Raw genomic sequence first — 23640 nt, 5'->3', positions numbered from 1 at the left:
CATTTTAAGATAGGGAATGGAAACGGAGAGTGTGTCAAAAGGACAGCATTCTGTCCAGAGCAGAAAACAGCTCAAGGCTACATATAGTTATGCAACGCAGCGACAAAATCTCGCACTCTAAGTTGACTTCAGTTTGCCCCTAATCAATAGTGTATACTAGTTCAGCAAAATTGACACCGAACGGAAGACCGAAACATATAAATGAACCATTTAAAAAAAACACGCTCACTAGATTAAGAAGGCTTGGGGTGCTCGACTTGGGATAATCGCAAACATGCAGCGGCCGGGGTTAAACATGTTTTGTAATATTCCAACCCTTACATTAATACCACTATAGACTTGGTCAATGTGGAATAAACAAACACACAGCAATACGCACAAAAAAAAAACTCAGTTCAAAAGAAGTCTGAGTCCAATGTTAGAATAATTACCAGAAGAACTTTGCAAAATGGCAATGATGAACATATATTACAAATAACAAAGTTGCTGTTTTATCCTCATTGAAAAAAAGATAATCATGAATTATAAAAATCAAAATCAAAATCAAATAATTGTCAAATATTCAATGTAATCAATTGGCCTTATAAAAATGCCATAAAAACCCACAAGCGCCCCATTAAAGGACCCCGTGGTGAACCTCACAATACATCCGGAAATCGATGTGGTCTGTTCTATAGATACATTAAGAATACTAATGTTGCCTTAAGATGGGGGTTGGTAAATAAGTGAAATAGACATTTAATTGACTGGTACTCTGTGGTATCGATTGAGAAAACAATTTATCAAAAGAAATTTAAAAACAAGTAAAAATCCTTTAAATATAATTTTCAGTTAGGTTGTTTACCAAGAAAGACGTGAGTACATGTACAAACGTTTTCAATTATATAGTTTTAAGTTTAAATCATATTTATTTGTTTTTAAAATATTTGTTACCAGTAAGAATTGCACATTTTATTTTTCTCGCTTGTAGTGTCATGATCTTCAAAACCATTCATTTTAATATGATACGAAAAAGAAGGAGTGATATTAGATGCGTTGAAATTGAGAATGGAAATGGGGAATATGTCAAAGAGGCTACAACCCGACCCAAACAACATAAACCACTTGAAACCCCCTACAATGGGTTTTCAACACAGCGAGAAAATCTCAACTAGCCCTTAGATACAAAAATGTGTACTAGCTCAGTGAAAATGGACGCCATACTAAACTCCAAAACATATAAAAGAACTAAAATTGAAACACATACAAGACAACTAGATAATTCTCATTCTGTGTAGGCAAATCACAGAATTAATACGCTAAGAACAGCAAATTCTTTTTGTCGCTAGATTATTTCCATAGATGTGTTAATTTGGTCAAATGGTTTGAAAGTCAACTTATGTGTAATTGATGCCATGTCAGTTTAAGCTACCAACCAACACGAAAGGAACAGACACACACAGGTATAAACTAAGTAAACTATATTACTACACAGTGTAGTGCCATTTGTTATCCCACATGATTCTTGTATAAACATCTGCATAAAGCATACAGACCCAAACGGAAGTCCCACTTCGTCAATGGATTTACTGCAGAACTCAATCTCAGAAGTCATGAGAAGACAATATTTCTATACATTAGCCAATACTTGAGATTACAAAAACATAAGAAAATTATCATTAGAGTACATATTTTACCGATGTCGTTCAGACATATTGCAATCCGTTGTGGGAAGACATTTCGTTTGAGAAAAAAGAAAAAAGAGAAGATACCAACAGACAATCCAAAAGCATGCATAAGTCAAATAGCCTGAACCAAAATTAGAACGCGGAACAGACCAAATACTGTTACAATTCAGAACTAATTTTTACATAAATTAGGCCGTTATTTTTCTCGTTTTAATTGTTTTACATTGTCATTTCGGGGCCTTTTATAGCTGACTATGCAGTATGGGCTTTGCTCATTGTTGAAGGCCGTACGGTGACCTATAATTGTTAATATCTGTGTTACTTTGGTCTCTTGTAGAGAGTTGTCTCATTGACAATCATACCACATCTTCTTTTTTATAAAGTTGATCAACACGATTCCCCAGATGAAGGAAAAATAGGATGCAAATGAGGATCAACATTTTCTACTCAATGATTTGACATCCGTCGTGTTACTTTTGTTTACATACAATAGTGAGTCATTTCCATTGAGTACGCATCTCATGACCGCGGAATGATAAATGTCTTGTGTGTGGCTCAACTTTCACCAAGAATTCAGAAACATCGTTACATGTAAATTCTTTTAATACGGGGTTTATAAACTAGCTAGCTATTTATCAACACTACATTTTTTAATTTAGTTCACGTAGGTGTAAATATACTTTCATAATAATTTTCCATCGAACTGATTTATGAATTCTGCATTTCAATTGTAAAAAAAACTGAGTGTTTTTTTTTTTATTATTATTTATCATTAAAACTGTCGTTGTATTAAAACATGTACATACATCTTATATATTTGTGGTCCAATAGCCTTTTGAAAACCATATTGATGTATCGCTAAAGTTATCTCTCTTTCATTGTAATTTTTAATTTTTTATGTGACCTAAATTGTCATGAGTGTTGCTTATATATCTACCAACATATATTTACTCAGGTGCATTATTTTCTCACAACATCTTGTTTTGTTTGTCATATTGCTGTGGCGAAGAGCTACGGTACCTAGTCAAAAGTATTCGTCACCTGGTTTTTTTTCATATCAAAACACATTTTTTTTCAAAAAGATATGTGTAAGGCATTTTTGGTTGGAATTTCATATTCGTTGAAGCGTTTTTTGGTTTTTTTTTCTCTTTTTTTTTAAAGACAAGAATTGTCCAACAAATATTTGTATATTTGGTCATGGATTAGTCTCCAGTCGTTTTTGTTTTCTCTTGATGTGAAAACAGATAACAAATTTTTACAATTTAATTTGGTAGAAGTATATAGCAATTTTCTTAACAGAAAACAATATGTGTGTTTATGTATGTTACATGTAGATAGTAAAAACCCTTAAAGATATTAGGAAATTCAATACAAGATTAAAAGCGGTCGTTCAAGAGGGTTTTTTGTTTTGTTTTTGTTTTAATTGCTTTATAAATTAGTCTCCGGGATTTTTTTCCAAACAGAGCGAGTCGAAATCATATTGACCTAATTTCCCATGTTTTTATTTTACTCACAGGGCCCCAATTTCACATTTTCCCATAAAGTAGAAATGGTAATCCCCGGTGTGAAATAAATTGATGGGAAATTGACCCTTCCGCACGAATCCTATTAAAATATGTTGTCATAAGGTTCGGAAAGGGCTAATATTTATTCTCCTCTACAAGTGACATCCATACCGTCCTATCAAAGCTTGAGATATTGCTTGATTTAAAATGAAATTACTTTTCTAGAAATGAAAAAATCTCCAAACATGATTAAAAAAAAATAAGAACATGGACAAAGACTCCAGAAAAGAGGTAGGACAGTCAAATGAACCCCCAAAAACAATATCACTTTAAAATATTAGGGTGAACTCAAGTGTTCTGAAATGGGTGCATGAGCAGTTCATCTTCACTGGTGACACAGGTCTTGTTAATCATAACAACTAAAACTGGAGTGATAAATCGGATAAAAAAGAAGGGAGCATTTGATCGTAGACAAGACGAATATATCTTGATATAAGAAGATATTGTATGAGTGCCAATCTCCATCAAAGTCACAATTTGTAAAAGTAAACAATCATAGGTCAAACACGGAGCCTTGGGTCACAACGAACAATAAGTTATAAAGAGCCCCCAAAAAGACTATTGTAAAAAGCTTTAAAAAGCCCCCAAAAAGATTAGTGTAAAACCTGACAGTTATATTTTATAACGATAAATTAACCAATTTGGCTACTGAAAAAAAAATATTCGAGAAGTTGTCTTCGACTTTACTCATTCGAAAATCTGAATAGAAAGCAGAAACTTTCTAATTAGGATAGTATGACAGGACGTCCATGTCATGGAATAGTGTATCAAATGGTACATTTATGAATTATAGTTAAAAGAAAGTTGTTTTTTTCAAAATTTACTCCTAGTAACTAGTTTTTATCTTTGAAAGATTTTACCTACGTTGGTTGCCATAGTCCATTTTTGAATTCATGAAAAGATTGAATAATTATATAGAATATTGATAATCTTTCAGCTGTCAAAGCTATGACAAGAATATTACAAATTGACTGATTTATTTGTAATATGTCATTTTCAACCTCAAAAAACCTTTTAAAATTGTGACATTGACTCAATTATATCAATATTCGCTCTAAATACATTCTTGACAATTTTGCAATAATTAAGATTAGTTATTTATGTTTTTTAAATATCACCTTTGCTGAGGGTCTTAATGGTTTTCATCGTTAGTTAAATAAATTTGTAAATTCGGATAAATTTTTAAAGGGGGATGGTTAAAGCCTTTCATTGATCACATTAGGGAACGACCATTTTAATAAAGGGAGGTAGTTTTTTTAATATTCTAATCCATATTTGATAAAAAAAAAAAAATCTGGTCAAGGTCATACCTTAAAGTGTTTAATATTGGGGGAAATTCTGACCCAGACAAAAAATCATACCCCCTCCCACCACCACCCGGAAGCTGAAGTTTAATGCTTGCTCCCTTATCAATTTCTTAAAAGTACATGGCAAACGACATCCTTCTTCATGTGCATTGGTGTAATGAACAATTATTTTTATCCATATTATACATGGACGATGTCCAACATTTTGATTTTATTGACTGAAGATTCATAACTATAGGTATATAACAGTAAATATTTTATATACTAGTATCAGCAATTGATATGGCGTCTATCTGGAAGTCAGATGACAGCGTAGACTTTATATAATTCTTACAATCATAATGTAAAGACATATGACACAGGTGTAACTTGTAATCACATTCTGCCTCAGGTGTAACAAACACACACAAGATGACTCGAGTGCTACAAGCACACCCAGGCCGACTCGGGTGTTTCAAGCACACCCAGGCTGACTCGAGTGTTACAAGCACACCTAGGCTGACTCAGGTGGAACAAGAACAACCAGGGTGACTCGGGTGTTACAAGCACATCCATGCTGACTCAGTTTTACAAGCACACCCAGGTTGACTCAGGTGTTACAAGCACACCGAGGGTGACATAGGGGTTACAAGCAAACACAGTCTGACATAGGGGTTACAAGCACACACAGGCTGACATAGGGATTACAAGCACACCGAGTCTGACATAGGGGTTTCAAACACACAGAGACTGACATAGGGGTTACAAGCACACCGAGGCTGACATAGGGGTTATAAGCACACACAGGCTGACATAGGGGTTACAATCACAAACAGGCTGACATAGGGGTTACAAGCACACCGAGGCTGACATATATAGGGGTTATAAGCACACACAAGCTGACATAGGGGTTACAAACACACACAGGCTGACATAGGGGTTACAAGCAAAAACAGGCTGACATTTGGGTTACAAGCACACACAGGCTGACATATGGGTTACAAACACACACAGGCTGACATAGGGGTTACAAGCACAAACAGGCTGACATAGGGGTTACAAGTACACACAGGCTGACATAGGGGTTTCAAGCACACACAGGCTTAGTCAGGATGTATGTGCTTCTGACATCTGAATATGGAAAAAACGGATAAGAAGGATGCACTAAATCTCTGAGAGGGGCTGGCAATTTTGAAAGTACATCTTCTGGCTCTTAAAGCAAAACAAGTCCATTTTAATTTAGTTATACATTGTATCCTTTGTGGAGCTGATAAATTGTCATATATAGCATCCGACATGTTAGAAATGCTATTCTTAAACTTCGGTTAAGTCCTCATATGCATGATATGTGACGTAAGCTTTTTTAACAGTTTGATTTTTGAAGATAGGACTTTTTTTTTAATTTTGTTTATGCAATAAACTGAGGAATTATGGATACAAATAATTGACTCCGTGTAAACGACATTCCTAAACTAAATGTATGTTTTGAACCCCACTATAATTTTACCACCATTTAACAAGATTGTTTATATCCGCTCAATTATCATAATTTCAACTTTAAAATGTAACGTTTCCAGTCATGATTGAGAAATTTGAGATCTTCTTCAACAGATCGATTTGGTATGTTTTTATTGGAAACATATAATTTCTGCATAATAGAATATTTCTTTTTGATGTCCGATTTCTTGCAACAGTGGAAATTACATGTACGGTTTTAATAACTTGCTAAAACACGGATTTATATATTTTAACAAAGGTTAGCACAATCACTTAATTAAGTACTTATTTCACATTTTAAAATTTTACATTTATTTTCTGTAATAAAATGCATAAAGGAAATGATTAGAAATTGAGTTGAAAGAGGATATATATAATCATTCGTTTCAATTTTGAATTTTATGCGTTTTCTGATCCTTAAACTTTTTTTAAAAAGATTTATAGTTTTAAATTTTTATATTTTGTATGAAATATCATCATTAATAACATGTTATTTATTGATTGTAGTTAACCCTGGGATTATTCCATAAAAGAAATCTGATGCATTTTTCCAAATAAAATGGAAAGTTGACGACATTAAATGGGAGGTTATAACTATTATAGATAGCGACATAAACTCAAACGTTTTTATTTGGAATCATAAGTTGTTTTGTTCAGATTCTGAATTATTTATTATTCAACATTTAGAAAACTAAAACAGAAAACTGGAGATGAAATTCGATACTTACAAAGGACTGAACAACAAAAGGAAGAAAAATCAAGAGAGCAGTGTGCCGTCTTCCAGCAGGTCTTTCGGACTCTTTCCGACGTAAGTTTGGTTTAGTAATCACATATTTTAGACTTATTTGTATACATAATAGACCTTTGGTTTTCCTGTTTGAATTGTTTTGAATTAGTAATTTTAGGGCTGTCTATAGCTTGCTGATCAGTGTAAAACAAGGCTCTGTGTTGAAGATCATACGTTGACCTATATAGTTGTTAACTTTTTATGCATTGCGACTTGGATGTTGAGCTGTCTCATTGGCACTCATACCACATGTGTTCTCATAATATATGATAATACAGACAAACTGTGGTATAGCCTCTTAATAAATATTAGTTTACGGTGGCAGAATGCGGCCATGAAAGAAAAAAAAATGTTGTACCCTCAAAATACTATGTCGTTCCCTCAAGATGCTATGTCGTTTCCACAAGATAGTTATCTCGTTCCCTCAAGATATGATGTCGTTCCCTAAAGATACTATGTCGTTCCCTCAAGATGCTATGTTGTTCCCTCAAGATGTTCTGTCGTTCCCTCAAGATACTATGTTGTTCCCTCATATTAATATAAGTTTATTGCTATGTTATGGGAACGAGATAACTATCTTGAGGGAACAACATAGCATCTTGAGGGAACGACATATCATCTAAAGGGAAAAACATAGTATCATTTCGAAAACATCACAAATAGTCATATTTTGATAGGTTAATCAGTAGTGATTTATTCGTCTTTGCTCTGCAATCCTTCATTGTGTGCTTATTTATGAATTGTTTGTTATGAGAAGATACAGAACACTGAAGTCTGTAGTGTAGACTTGAATACACGTAAACAATCAGTTTCTTTGCGCAGGTCACAAATTTCTGGAGTAACACTCAATTCTACAGGTCCGAAGCTGAAATTAACGACATTTTAGTTCGATTCTTTTGGCTTGTAGAATTGATTTGTCAGCATTCTTTACAAGCCTTGCATGACTTGCTGGCTTGTTGTTGAGTAAACGAATGCATACATAGTAACATGTATATTTAAGCATATTAATTCCCACTTCGCTACAGATATATATATATGATACTTTTATCTAGATTGGATATCAGGTAATAAAGGCTGACCACAAATAAGATGATCATGATAAAAACGATGTTATATATTAAAAGTTTTTGTTGTCACGAAATTTCTTTCATAATATATAAATTCTACTGGAACAAATTTTACAGTATTTATTCCTTACGAAATTTAATGGTATAGTTTATATATAATTAGTTTAGTTTAGTTTAGTTTAGACATATTTATTTATATATAGTGGATTTGGAAACAAGTTTTGCAACATATTAATCTCTTTCCACTTTACGGGTACGAGTACTGCCTTGTAGCGGCATTGGCCTGCTCTTTTTCGAAATCTACAAGGGTGTTTTTAACGTGCAAGAGATATGGTTCTCTCTCAACACTAGTCAGCCATTCATCGTCCCCTACCGACGGACTATCATCGTTTCCTCAAGACCATACTCGCATATGGTGTCAAGGGAGAGCCGAAAATTCAGTCCCTGAAATTTTCATCCCGGTGTTATATAGCCATTCTTCCCCCATGCAAGTTTTTTCCCCCGGGGAAATTTTTGATCATCGCAATTCTTCCCCTGCGGAAATTTGGCAATACGTATACATATAGTCACTCCCCCCTCCCCCCTCCCCCCCCCCCCCCGCCCATATTATGAATTTTGCTATATTTATACAAGTCTGAAAATTAAACCCAACAGAGTCAGAATTATATTTTTCCGCTGACAAATATTTTTTGTCAATTTACATTAACACAAGTCTGTCTATACATGTTCATCATTCTGTCGTCTATGTGTCAACTAGTTTGTTTTTATTTCCACCAGTCTTTTATAATAGTCTTTCTACATTCTAAACAGTCTGGATATATTTCCACAAGTCTTTCTTTGTCCACTAACTATATATATACACTGTATAGTCCGTCTACCAGTTTAAAAGTATGACCAACAACTGGAAAGGCTACTCATGCAGATGTGGATCTTGCAAATCTTAAAGCTTTTAATTTTTCTATTATTTTTTTTTAATGTATTTTATGCTACTCTTAGAACTAGTTTAGCTTATTTATTTGTCTGCTTTGCATGTGCTTATAATCTTGTTTAGTGCTTTAATTGCCTGTGCTTGCTTATATATATATGAACAGTGCTTGCTTATATATATATATGAACTTTGCTTTATATAATGATGCAATATAGCTGTCTCTATATTGTCTATTGTGTGTGCAGCAATACTGTATATGTCCTATATGTCTTAATATTGTCTGTGTTGTTTTGTTGTTAATGTCGGCAAAAAGCTCTACAGAGCTTATGTTTGTAGTATTTCATGTAACCCGACTTAAAATAAATTTTCTTATCTTATCGTATCTTATCTGTCTACATTTTCATCGGTCTGTCTATGTGTCCATCAGTCTGTATGCATTTTCAATAGTCTTCATATTCACCAGTCCGTCTTTGTGTCTACTAATCTGTCTACATGTCCACCAGTCTGCCTCCGTGTTCAATAGTCTATCTACATGTTTCACAATCAGTTTAGTATCCATCAATCTGTCTAATTAATATATCAGTCTGTGTATGTGCTCACCAATCTGTCCATTCATGTCTACCAGTCGGTCTATATGTCTACCATATTATACTGGTCAATGTGTCCATCGTCTGTCTACATGTTTATCAGTCCGTCTGTAATTGCATTTTGTTGTGTTATTTTGTCTGATAGTCCATATCTTCATTATGCTGACATTTACATGCATTCTTTTGACCTGAAAACTTAACTCTATAGGTGTATACTCCTTACTTATACCCTAATGCTTTGAAATGCCAAAAAGTTTTCGTTTGGATTTATCATAAGCCAAGAAACATTTTAAATATGTATTGCTACAACAATTGACTTTGCAGGTTTAGTTTTTCTGGCAATAGGCTAGTATGACAAGTATAATTTAAAAATAAAATAGTCTTATCTATCTCGGGTTGAAAAACTGTCATTTCACAGCCTTACAAAATATACATGGTTTCGCAGTTAATGTATGTCTCTGAATTCTTTTTAATATGAAAGTAGCAATGTCGCATACAAAACAATCGTTAGTAGTCATTTCGTTATTAAACAACAACCAGTCGTGGAGAACATGATTGTTATTAGTTGTAATTGGTTTTGAAATAGCTTTCAGTAACTGAGAGTACTCTTATTCCGGTGCTAAGTGATTATTGTGCACCATACCAACATTTTTAGTGAAGCCAACTGATATTTTACATGTTTTTCTTATGGGGTGCTGTCCAAGGCTGCATGGATTATTACGGGGTGGAAAAGGGGGGGCTGTGAATGTTTAAAGCTACCACCTTCTTTATGTGCCATTCCGAAGCCAGGATCATGTAGTACAATTATGCTGTTGGTTGATATTGGTAAATTATTAATTTAATACCAAACAGACAACAATAAAATATAAACATGTATATATAAGACATATATATTAATACTTTATACTTTATTGTATAAAGTATTAATCAATAACAATGAAGGTTTCGTACCGCTAAAATAATTTTAAAAAAATGTTTCTATTTTCTTTTTGGATAAAAATTTGGAACTGACATCGGCAACGTTATAATTCAAGGGGGAAACATTAGTTTGTGCTATTATTTAAGGGGGTGGCCTGCTCCTGGTCCCCCCCCACGCCGAGGGGGACAAGTTGGATCAAGCCAATCCCCCCCCGGATAAATTGGATCGATCCAGTTCCCACCCCCCGGAAAAATTGGCGTGGGGGAAGAATGGCTATAGGACAACGAAACGGAAATAGAACCAGGAACCTTTGTGTTAGTAGTCCGATGCCCTAACCACTACGCAACGGCTCTCTGATATTATGACATTGTTTATAACAAAGTTTCCGGGGAACTTCTGTTAGGCGGAACAAATATACGATGACAGTGTAGTTTCTTTGGTGCCATGGTCACGAGGGGTAGAAAAATAAGGACGCAATAAATATCATTCATGCAATGAGACAGCTGTGTGTAGCGTAGGCGTTCGAAAAGTAATCTTTCCTTTTAAATCACGGGCTGTCCCTTTTTAAAAATATATATAGCACAATATTTTACCGTTTTAATTTATTAAAAATTATTCCTCTGTTTGTTTGTTTATCTATTTATCATTATTCCATGGTGACATATATCCAGAGAATGAGGAAAGCTTGAGTGTTTAATTATTTCCGTAGAATTGTACGTCTCAAGGCATTTAAAAATTAAAATTAAGTCTAAATGGTCAATATTTATCTTTCTCTTTAAAATAACTATCGAATAAAATTAGTGATGTTTTAAATTTTCAATAAAGATCTAAATTCATAAAAATCTTAATGTCATATTAAAGTTTACTTTCTGGTTACAATAGAATGACTCTTAGGAATACTAAATCTTCACCTACTTTTTAAATTACCACAAATTTGGTCTGGTTTCTAGTTTAAACTCAAAATTTACGACAACCACTTACTTCTATGTAAACAATTATAGTTTTACAGTGTTTTAATTGTACGGACAATAACTTTAGATTTCGACTTCAGTGTATTTAGATTTTAGTGTATATATATCTAAAAGAGACTTTCGTAGAACTGTTCTTAAACGGAATATGTAATGTCTCAGGGATTTTCAATCAGAAGAGTAAGCCTACGAAGTAACAGGTATAGTTTCATATAGTAGTCATGGTTTCCGATAGTATTCAGGGGTTCATATAGTAGTCATGGGTTCCGATAGTATTCATGGGTTCATATAGTTTGCATGGGTTCATATATAGTATTCATGGTTTCATAAAGTATTCATGGGTTCATATAGTATGCATGGGTTCATATATACTATTCATGGTTTCATTAAGTATTCATGGGTTCATATAGTATTCATGGTACCATATGTATTCATGGGTTCATATAGTAGTCATGGGTTCCTACATTAATCATGAGTTCAGATAGTACTCATGGGTTAATATAGTATTCATGGTTTCATATAATATTCATGGGTTCATATAGTATTCATTGGTTCATATAATATTCATGGGTTCCTACATTAATCATGGGTTCAGATAGTATATATGGGTTCATATAATATTCATGGGTTCATATAATATTCATGGGTTTATATAGTATTCATGGGAGCATATAGTATTCATTGGTTCATATAGTATTCATTGGAGGTGCATATAGTATTCATGGGTCGATGAAGTATTCATGGGTTCATATAGTATTCATTGTTTCATATAGTATTCATGGGTTCAGATAGTATTCATGGGTTCAGATAGTATGCATGGGTTCATATAGTAGTCATGGATTCATATAGTATTCATGGATTCTTACATAAATCATGGGTTCATAAATTATTCATGGGTTCATATAGTATTCATGCGTTCATGTAGTATTCATGTGTTCATATAGTAATCATGGATCAATATAGTAGTCATGGGTTTATATATTTTATCATATGTTCCAGTAGATACATGTTAACCAGTTATTGCAGTACAAACGTGTATACTATAAGTTCAAGTAGATAAATGTGCCCTATTTTCATGTTGTTACAGGTATACCATTTGATCCAGTAGATACATGTATACCTCTGTTTTAGTATAGATACATGTGAAACTTATGTCCCAGGAGATACGCCTATATCATATGTTCTAGTAGACAGATGTGCAACCTACTGTCATGTGACATCCATGAATATCATGTTGTTGTAGGAACATGTGAAACATAATATGTCCTAGAACAAACGTTTATACCATACATGTGTATGTTGCATTATACACATTGTAAAATATGTCACAGTATACGCTTATGTTACATATGTCCTAGAAGATAAGTGTACACCTTAAGTTCCAGGAGACACAAAAAAAGTCATGTCAAAAATATGTCACAAGAGACACATGTGTAACATATGTCCAACGAGGCAAATGCATAACATATGTAACAGGAGACATGTCTAACATATGTATATCACATGTTCCAGTAGATAAATGTATACATGTGTCCCATACCACATGTGTATGTGTTGCAGTAGAGCATGTGTAACATATGTCACAGCAGACGAATGTGTAACATATCACAGTAGACATATGTAATGATGTCCTAGAAGATAAGTGTACTCCTTAAGTTCCAGTAGACACATGTCTACCATATGCCCATCGAGGCACATGTGTAAAATGTGTAACAGAAGACATGTGTAACATATGCACAACGAGGCATGTTTAACATATGACCCAGAAAACACGTGTGTAAGATGTCACAGGAGACATATGTATATTATATGTCCCAGGAGACAAGTGTGTATCAAATCACTATAGTATTTGAAAGCATTAAAAACTATCAGAATGCACAGGATAGTATATCATTCATTTAGCTTTCATCTAGTTAACAATCTACTTTCTACAGAAATAAATTATCCTTGTTTGGTCTTTTCCTGTGACAAGTCATCCTTCTTTTGTCTTCCGTTTTTCTCTATCCGGCTTTTTTCATATATTTAGATCGTCCTAAGTCTATTTACATAAAACAAACCCATTACAGTTTATGCTATTAATGAAACGTTTAATACGTCTGAAATGTCATTAAATGCATTGACTTTTAGGAACACCATCAAGGGCTTTTGATTGAGAATTAACGAGCAGTGAAGAGATTGCTATTAACAGAACAAATCTTGTAAAACCATTTATAGTCTAGAGTAATTAAGTAAGGCCAAATAAAGTTATATGTGTGTTTCCTATTTCTCTACCTTCCCTTTAACTTGAGATCACCCCCAGTTTTTGGTGGGGTTCGTGTTGCTTAGTCTTTAGTTTTCTATGTTGTGTCTTCTGTACTATTATTTGTCTGTTTGTCTTTTTATTTAGCCATGGCGTTGTCAGTTTATTTTTTAATTTTTGAGTTTGACTGTCACTCTGGTATCTTTCGTCCCTTTCTTACAAATACCCTACCTTAAAGTTTTGTTTGTTCATTTTTTCAATAAGCACTGTTAAAGTCAGAATTTCTCTCCAATAGTCTCAATGTACGATCTAAATGTCTGAAAAAAGCCGGATAGAGAAAAACGGAAGACATAAGTAGGATGACTTGTCACAGGAAAGGACCAAACAAGGAAAATTTATTTCGGTGAAAAGTAGATTTTATCTAGATGCTGCCTACCCTATTTTTTCAAATATGTTATAGGAAACACATATATTATTTTATTTGGCCCTAGAGTAATTAAGTAATGAGATAAAACGTCTCTAAAGTGTTTGATCGTGTTGTTATTTATTGAGGTGTAAAATGTTAATCGATCTATTGTATCGATCTTCCATATAAGTCGTGTAAGTTTAAGTGAGGAAGAAGGGAATAAGAAAAGTATAGGGTTAATAATGGTTTTACATTTTGTCTTCAATCGCTTTTAACATAAAAGATGTCAATCTCGAGATATTTAAGCGTGTGTATATGTTTTTAATATGTTAAGCGGTATCTTCACTACGATAATTTTTGAATATATGATTTTTTAATATACGAAAAAATAGAGATTAAAGTGCATCAACGAGATTGCATCCCATCAGTATTAAACACATTAATGTATGTATATTGAAGGTTTGTTTCATAAGTTTGCTGTTACTGTAAGTGATTCCTAAAGCCTTCGAATGCTTCACTGATGTTTGTTTTGACTCCTGGGTTGAAGCCACTTTAAGGGTTCCAATGCCTTCGAATGCATTTCTAGTTTTGTCTATTTCGGTTTCCGTCCGGGGTTGCTGTCTCTGTAAGGGTTCTTCGTGCGCTTTCCTTATTTTGTTTCTTTTGGTTTGCGTCCTGTGTTGTTGTTTCTGTAAGGGTTTCTTAAAACCTTCGAGCACTTTATTAATTTTGTAGCTTTTGGTTTGCGTCCCGGGTTGCTGTCTCTGTAAGGGTTTCTTAAAACCTTCGAGCACTTTATTAATTTTGTAGCTTTTGGTTTGCGTCCCTGGTTGCTGTCTTTGTAAGGGTTTCTAAAAACCTTCGAGCACTTTATTAATTTTGTAGCTTTTGGTTTGCGTCCCGGTTTACTGTCTCTGTAAGGGTTTCTTAAAACCTTCGAGCACTTTATTAATTTTGTAGCTTTTGGTTTGCGTCCCTGGTTGCTGTCTCTGTAAGGGTTTCTAAAAACCTTCGAGCACTTTATTAATTTTGTAGCTTTTGGTTTGCGTCCCGGGTTGCTGTCTCTGTAAGGGTTTCTTAAAACCTTCGAGCACTTTATTAATTTTGTAGCTATTGGTTTGCGTCCCTGGTTGCTGTCTTTGTAAGGGTTTCTAAAAACCTTCGAGCACTTTATTAATTTTGTAGCTTTTGGTTTGCGTCCCGGTTTACTGTCTCTGTAAGGGTTTCTTAAAACCTTCGAGCACTTTATTAATTTTGTAGCTTTTGGTTTGCGTCCCTGGTTGCTGTCTCTGTAAGGGTTTCTAAAAACCTTCGAGCACTTTATTAATTTTGTAGCTTTTGGTTTGCGTCCCGGTTTACTGTCTCTGTGAGGGTTTCTTAAAACCTTCGAGCACTTTATTAATTTTGTATCCTTTGGTTTGCGTCCCGGTTAACTGTCTCTGTAAGGGTTTCTTAAAACCTTCGAGCACTTTATTAATTTTGTAGCTTTTGGTTTGCGTCCCGGGTTGCTGTCTCTGTAAGGGTTTCTTCGAATGCTTTCCTTATTTTGTTTATATCACATAAAGTCATCGAACACTTCATAGATTTTGTCTATTTCGGTTTGCCTCCTGTGTTGCTGTCTCTATAGTGGTTTCTGAAAGCCTTCGAGCGCTTTTCGTATTTTGTCTATTTCGATTTACATTCTGGTTTGCTGTCTGTGTGTCGTATATCCTAATCACTTTTAATCCTAATCCTAAATTGGAAGATTTTTTATTGGTCAAGATGACCTGTTTGTATTCCGACTTTAGCTCGGGGAGTTCAGCATTTCTGCTGTGTTATATTTTATACGACATAGATTTTTGAATTTGACCTGATTTGAAACATCACCAAACATAGACATTGTATTAATCAAATCTTAAATAAATAAATGTTTACCAAATTAAACCGTTGATTACACATTCATAATTTATGTATGGTATTAATACTCAATTGTATGGACCCCCTACGGACAAAAGAATGGTTGGGTTTAAAAAAAAATTAAATGTACAATTTAAATTGTCTCCGATGAATATGTTTCTGAATTTAAAACTCATTATCTGTTTGAGATACTATTTCAGACCGGACTGTGACATAAAGATATGTTTTCGTGATATGATCTTATATCTAAGATCATCTAAAGTGCGGGGGATAAAAACATTATCGTAATCCTCGAGTAGCTTTGAGATTTGTTTGAGTTCGTCCACATTTTGTCACTAGGGGATGATTTTATTATTTCAGATATTTTATGACGTGATATAGTTTCAGTTTATCTCCGAGATTTTGTTTAAAAATTTAATCAAAATTTGACTATACTGTCAATATTTAGCAACTCTATTAAATTCCCGAGAGACAATTGAAAAATTTATTAAATGGATTTGGAACAAAATAATTCTTTGATTTGTAATTACTTCGACTAATTAAGACTTTGACATGTAAACACGCTTTGGCAGTTTGCCATTAATTACACAAAGTTGTATTTATTACAAAGTCGTAATTAAGGAAAATATTACAAGTATAAGCAGGGATATACTATTATCAATTTAGTGAGATTTTGATTTTCGCAGTTTTCTTTACCGACTTAAAATTTAAAGCACCAGGGGGTCACGCTTGATTTGGTCTATTAGATAATGCTTTAATCAGTGTGTATTGTTTCCGTGGCTATATAGATGGACTGCACCATTTGAATGTATGAATTATAAACGAAGTACTTCGGCATTTATTAGTATTGTATCTATTTGTGTGCTTAAGACAAACCTGAGGAGGTGAAACAACTTGGATGAATCTTAGATACAGGGCGAACTGTATACATGTAGTAACAACCTGTACGATTTAGTTTTTGGAAACATTGAAAGAAAAGGATTTAATAAACACTATTGGATTGTGCAAACTGTGATAAATTATTGTTTGACGCGAAGGATTTCATGTTTTTTATTGTGATAAACTTGCCACACTTGGAGTGTATTTGCACATAATCTTAAGTCTGTTTGTTTTGGTTTTTGGAATATCTTTTAAAAGTTTTATTTGGAAGTTTTCTATAATTTATAATCAAGAGATTGTCATTCGTCTTTTGGGAGAAATAATACGAAATGAATGGAGTTGTTAGTGCAGGAAACAAAAAAGATTCGCGAAATGGAAACGCTTCAGTGTCCGGAAGTCAAAAAGATTTGCGGACTATGTCTGGGAGTCAAAAAGATGTAAGAAATGGAAATCTCTCAGCATCATCGAGTCAACGAGATTTACAGAATGGAGGCGGGTCTGTAAACGGAAGTCAGAGAGATTTGAGAATTAATAGTGGTGATGGAGACGATGAAAAGTATAGGGGAAAATTTACGGGAAAATCTACGCTCAAAAATCCTTTCGGGTAAGTTGATAAAGGAAAACAAGAGAAGAGGGTGTTGTGGGGTGGAATAAATAATGATTTTGATTAAGGTATATTCGTAATACTTCTGAAAGGGATTATTGTCATTGTTATCATACTGCAGATCTATGTCATCTTTTTTTGAAATAATTGGAAATTTTTATTTTACTTTTTTTAATGTTTTTTTCATCGACTTCAGTTTACACGCGCTTAAATATATGTAAGACCTGCTTCCTTTAATGGAATGAACTGTTTGTTTCCATATTGTCATTTCTAGTCGTTTTTGGTGGTTGATAAAGAGTCCAAAACGTTTGGTTTTGTCGAGTTTTATGGACCCCCTTTTTTTTTTAAATACCTTCGAGTTCGAGACTTTTATAATTATTTCTGTTATTAATAAATGTGTTGTATTCATCTATGCCGCGGGTTAGTTTTCGTTCTACAGGTCAAAATATCTTGTTGCAATGGAGAAAAGGTGGCAACATCTCACGTATATCGCTAGGAAAATGCACAAGTGAGAAAGATACAGAACTTGAAGTGTTGTTCTTCCCCTGACCTTTGTTAAGACATACTTCATCACTACAAAATAATGCCTCCGATAGGTTTAAATTATGTTACAGGATTCATTATTATCTTTTTTACATTAACACGCGAGTAAACATGTTAAAGACCTGCTTCCTTTAATGAATTGAGTTGTTGTTTCCAAAACAAACAAAGGATGTATAAGTACATGGGGTGAACTTTAAAACACCTTTGAATGCAAATATTAATTTTTAAAACAGGATGACCACTACATCGGTCATCTGTACTAAGTTTTTTTTTAATCCTTCCTAATATTTATTTCAACGTTACTAAAATAAGAAACTTTCAGCAACCAGTTCCTAGGCAACGAGAAAACATTTCCATTGAGTACGAGTGAACCAAAATCGGCAATGGTGTAAAATATATTTTTCTTTTAAAAAAACTGAAAGATGGCAAAAAAAAATCTCCAACCAGCTGTCTCCAACAGACATTTAGACGCTCAAAAACAAAATTTAGTTGTTTTTCTTCAATCTCTGTGAAATTAATTTTTAATCCATGATGAAATATGAGGGCCAGACAAACATACAACCATCGTTATCCACAATGCAGATAGATAATTGGTTCTTTTCTTATTGTTTGGTTGCTGCCTCATTAGTGTATACTATATATATCACATTTTCTTCTAAAAGAAATATAGCAAACTTGAAGAAAAAAAAACGTAATACAAAATCTAAATACACTTCATAAACTTTTAAACTGTTAAATAATTAATAAACAAAAATAAAATAAACAGTTATAAATATAAGCGGATCAACTTATATATATTCAACAATACTTTTACATTATGTAATAGTCTTAAACTCTTAGATTGGACCAAGGACGTATATTCTATTGTAATATAGATCTATGATCTTGTTATACATTTGTACATAAGAACTTGTATACATAAATAGCAACATGTCAACATATCATAAGCTGACACCTAGAAAATGTTTTCTTAATATAAGCTTGACACCCAATCGCGGAATTCTTTATTTTTTAGATATACAAATAGATAGACATAGATCTAGACTCTTTGTTTAAAACTTGACATAAACGGTATAAGCTGACATCTTGTGTGGGGTTTTCTCTCTTCTCTGTGTCGGTGGCTTTGACCTTTTTCTGCTCTGTTTGTCGGGTTGTTGTGTCTTTGAATCACCCCTTTCCATTCTCTATTTTATTGATCATTATGAATTCGATGATGTTCACCATCTGAACCAATTAACAGCCTTTTCATTCAAGAAGTGACATGATAAAAATAGGAATGCAAACACTCCATCCTTGAGCTTTATAACAGCGATGTAAGATCGTATCCGTCTTAATTCTTTTCACTTGTGCGGTCTGTTCTATATCATAACAAGACTTTTGAGTAAGCATTAGTTTGTATAATGGCTACGTGACTACATAAAACTTTTTTTTTTCATTTTTAAAACGTTTTTGCTAAATTGTTGATCATGTTGTTAGCAAGATGTTTATGCAGAAAATCTATGGCAGAAACAATTTTCAATATCCGCAATTTGGTTATCTAGTTTGAAACTAGGAGAAGACACGTGATTTCAATAATAGCATCTTCCGGTGATATCTTGCTCTCGGAGTTAATGGTTTTATCAATATTCCACCTATATTTGTAAAATATCATTCTATATAAGAACCGCGGGTATTTTCTTCATTTCGAAGTATTTATGGAATGATAGTTATAAAGTGATGTGGGTATTTACATGAACAACAATGATTCAACAACCTCGTAAAACCAACAAAAACCTGACCGACATCCAGTGGCGGATCCAGGGGAGATTCCGGGGGTTGGAACCCCCTTTCTTTGGAAGATCAATGCATTTGAATGGGGGATGTGGATGGAATCCCCCTTTTTGTCCTGTGTTGGAAACCACCCCCTTTTTAAAATTACTGGATCAGCCCCTGGACATCTTAGGGCAACGATATGCCATCAAGTATGTAATCTTGATTCAACGTACCCATTGCAACAGTGGTTTCAAAATCGAAACTGAATGCGTAAATGATCTAAATATTTTTAATATAATTTAATGCGCTGCAAAAATCCGAGATATTTACTAACGTGACACCCGTTGTGTGTAACCAGGGACATCAGCACAGAAGAAAAATATTTTGTCAACAATACTGTGTTATTGTCAATCATAACACAGAATTTTTTTTTGTTTCAAAACTTGGATATGTTGACTTTAAATACGGAAATTGTTCCGCATGTTATGATGGCATCATCTAGACAGAATTGTCGGAACCAAAACATATATAGTTAGATAATTAAAATAGGGATGCTGCAGTACATTATGTTGTGCGAATAAAGTGTAGTTATACTGCAGATTCATATCGTTTTTTCTTCTCTTGATATTAAAAGAATTTTAGGTCGAAAAATTTGATCAATTTTTAAATTTTTTGTTTTTTAAGAGTTTTTTGCTGAGTTTATTGTTAAAATCGTTCGTGGTTATAGTTTCTAGTATTGCTCTTAATTCTTCTTTATTTCTATTCTGATAAAGTTAATAATTGTTTATTTTTAAGGATAGTATCACCTCAAAATCTTTTACATTCAAAAGTTTATCGTACTGAATGACCTTGGTGCTTATGTAACCAGAGAGCATGATTTACCGTGGCTTCCAAAAATCATTACTGTATATACATACCAGTTTAGAATCATCCCCGACCCCCTGACATTAGCCACTACTCTATCCTTAGCTTAAAGGGTACTCCGCTTGCACAGCTAAATAGAGGGTGGTTGTGTTATGCATCTATAGCTACTAGATAAGGGCTGCGGTGCTTCCCCTTACTTAGTGCATTTTAGAAGTTTAGTGCACTTTAGGCAGTGTCCATAATGTTTAGACGTTCCGATGTTGTACAGAATAAATTGCCATACAGAAGACGAGAATGCATAAGTAAATATACTTTTAATTTAAATCAACATATATAATTTAGGAATTGAGAATGCTAAAAGTTGTCGTAAAATGTATATATCATAATCCATTGTGAATACAAGTTATTTAAAAATCTAGATGAAAAGATAGCATAGGTTTGCCAATGTCAAATTAACCCGTTTTCGTCGCTATAATCATTCATTATTACTATGTTAAATTATATAAAGAACAAGTCATTTTTATAATAAGAAAGAAAAAATAACAGTTATTAAACTCAACTGGCGAAAAGGATTGTTCATTTTGAAACGGAACACCCCGACTCAATTTCATTTTAATTTCAATACATACAATTTAAAAGACGAGATGTTATCAATTTTTAAAATTGTAAATGGTGTAATTAAAGGTTGCAATTCACTAAAAAATCAGTTACTTTTTACAAATGAAATATCGAATGGGCTGACAATGGCAAGGTACTCTTACGGTGGTCAAAATGAATTACGAAGGTCGATCTCACAATATCCTTTCAATCACTAAATTTGACCCCTTAAAGTTTTTAATTAAGACGTGTATCCAATTCCGATTTTCTGAGATGGTAGTTTGGTCTCGAAGGTCAACAAGTTACACTTTCAATTACAAGTAAATAATTAAAAAGACTGGGGTTATTGAAGTTAAATTTCTTTTTCTTTACTCAGAGTCTTGCAGTGCAATATAGTACACATTGGGTGAGGAATTTCAACTTCTCAGATCTCTCTGATTAACGTTTGCGAATTTAAAAAAAATGTAAACTGCCACTCGCTTTTGTTCGACATAAAACATATAAAAGTGTCAAAGAACTTGCACTCAAAAGTTATTTTTCTACATTCCCAAAACTTTCAATTATGTATAGAAAAAGGAAAATAATGATATGTTTCCCGAAATACAATGTAACATTTTTAAAAGTCTTCCTTTTATAGAAATGAGACCCATTCCTCTACCCATCCAACTCTTTGTTATTAAAAATGTTTCTCTTTGATCTACATACTTTCAAATTGCTATAACTCATAATATCAAATAATTAGTTTAAATTACAACAATGTATATATGGTAAGTCTTTCAGTGTGTCATAATTATTGTTTTTCCCTTGAAACTTCCTTCAAACGTCATTATGTATGGCTCAACATGTTTATGCTTTGGTATATATAAAAAAGAAGATGTGGTATGATTGCCAATGAGACAACTATCCACAAAAGACCAAAATGACACAGACATTAACAACTATAGGTCACCGTACGGCCTTCTACAATGAGCAAAGCCTATACCGCATAGTCAGCTATAAAAGGGCCCGATAAGACAATGTAATATATGTTCAGTGCAGATGTATTGTTAGAACACTGAACATGTACAAAATAGTAAACATTGAAAGTGGTATTTTCACCCGTGGTCGGTTTTATATTAATAATATATCAAACTAACATAGGATCGAGTAGACATGTCTGACCAAATACTGGAAAAATGCATGTACTAAATGATATGCGAAGAAAATATTCATATTGTGACATATCTTCAAAGACATGAATGAAAAATAAATGTACTCGAAGATCTATTTGAAAATTGGTCAATTTAAAAATAAGAAGATGTGGTAAGATTGTCAATGAGACATCTCTCCACCAGAGACTATCATCAAGACGTAGAAGTTAACAACCATAGGGCACCAAACGACCCTCAACAATGAGTAAAACCAAAAGATTGAAACGAAAGCAACCACAAACAAAAAAACACAAAACTCATTTAATTAATAACATAGATTTATCTGTAAATTTCTTCTATAGATAAAAGACAATACATGGATGTGTCATTCTCCTTAATGAAATTTGTCTTACAGATTGTTTTAGAATCTCGTTCACTAATTGGTTAATTCATAAATAATTCTTTTTATTCTAGATTTTATCGCCCAGCGCTGCTAAGGCAAAACAATCTAAAGTGTATCCATTTCATATTCAAGTCATTCCATTATTAGATATTGAAAATCTATAGTCGATCGATCTAAACGTTAAATGTTTAATGATTTGCAAGTCCTTAAGCTATCCATTATATTAACGACTCGAAATAATTAAACCTCTAAGACACATGTTTACCAAACATCGCAGGGTGTCCTGAAGCAGTATAAAACACATTTTGCTAAGTTCTTTAGTTTTTAATTAGCATAAAATTCTCGTCAATAATAACATTGTGAATTTATTAAAAGACTTTTTTGTATTTAATATATTTTGTATTGTTGTCTTACGAGGCGAAGTCGAGATGCATTGTTTTCGTCTGTTTATTATGAATTGTATACAGGAACAAGTTCCGGCGTTTAAATGAAGAGATAGTATCAAAGCACTTTTAGTCATGAGTTGAGCTGATGTCTAAAAACATGAAGATGCAACATAATGTATCATGCTCTTTTACTGTGGAAATAAAGTAACGAGTCTAGGCCTTGAAGTCATAAAACTTTTGAGTCAGTTTTTTGTACTTATACTCCAAAATCAACCAATCAAAATGATGGATTTCATGTTTCGAGGATGATTTTTGTTCTCCGAGCCCTGAGCAAAGTTTTACGACTTCAATCCCAGATGAAACCTAATGGATCTCTTGTAGAGATCAATATTTGTGTTCGATACGCTGTTTTATGTAGATAAGGTTATTAATTTCATCGGTCTGAGAAAATCTGCTTTCGTAACGTTAATCTAAAATTATATTTTTGCTCAAGATGTCTCGTTATCTGATTTTTCGTGCGTTGCCTTTTGATTGATTTAGTGAAAGTAGCCATGACCAGCTGAACTGTAACTAAGCCGAATGAAGCTTATCTGTAGCTGGGATCAGTATATATGTTCATGACTGTTGTAAACAATCGTTATAGAGTTGATTATACAAGAACAACACGTTA

At 33.4% G+C, this 23640-nt stretch overlaps 1 protein-coding gene across 8 annotated transcripts in view; it reads left to right on the top strand.

Annotated features, from left to right (window-relative positions):
- Positions 1–673: 673 nt before the first annotated feature.
- Positions 674–23640, top strand: part of LOC139527331 (kinesin-like protein KIF12) — a 78229-nt gene continuing 55262 nt past the window's right edge. Inside the window, exons 1-2 of one of the 8 annotated variants that reach the window (XM_071322717.1) lie at positions 674–854; positions 6703–6823. In XM_071322717.1, coding sequence (XP_071178818.1) covers positions 6726–6823 — 98 coding nt within the window. In that variant the 5' untranslated portion in view covers positions 674–854; positions 6703–6725. Of the gene's footprint in view, positions 855–1336; positions 1443–6054; positions 6275–6522; positions 6824–16015; positions 17296–23640 lie in introns of those variants that run through there. The other 7 variants (XM_071322712.1, XM_071322714.1, XM_071322713.1 and 4 more) reach the window with 7 other exon arrangements.

This window comes from Mytilus edulis, chromosome 6 (genome assembly GCF_963676685.1).
Source record: "Mytilus edulis chromosome 6, xbMytEdul2.2, whole genome shotgun sequence".
NCBI lineage: Eukaryota > Metazoa > Mollusca > Bivalvia > Mytilida > Mytilidae > Mytilus > Mytilus edulis.
The sequence above is the reverse complement of the archived record's forward strand: the minus strand, read 5'-3'. Positions and strand labels throughout refer to the sequence as shown.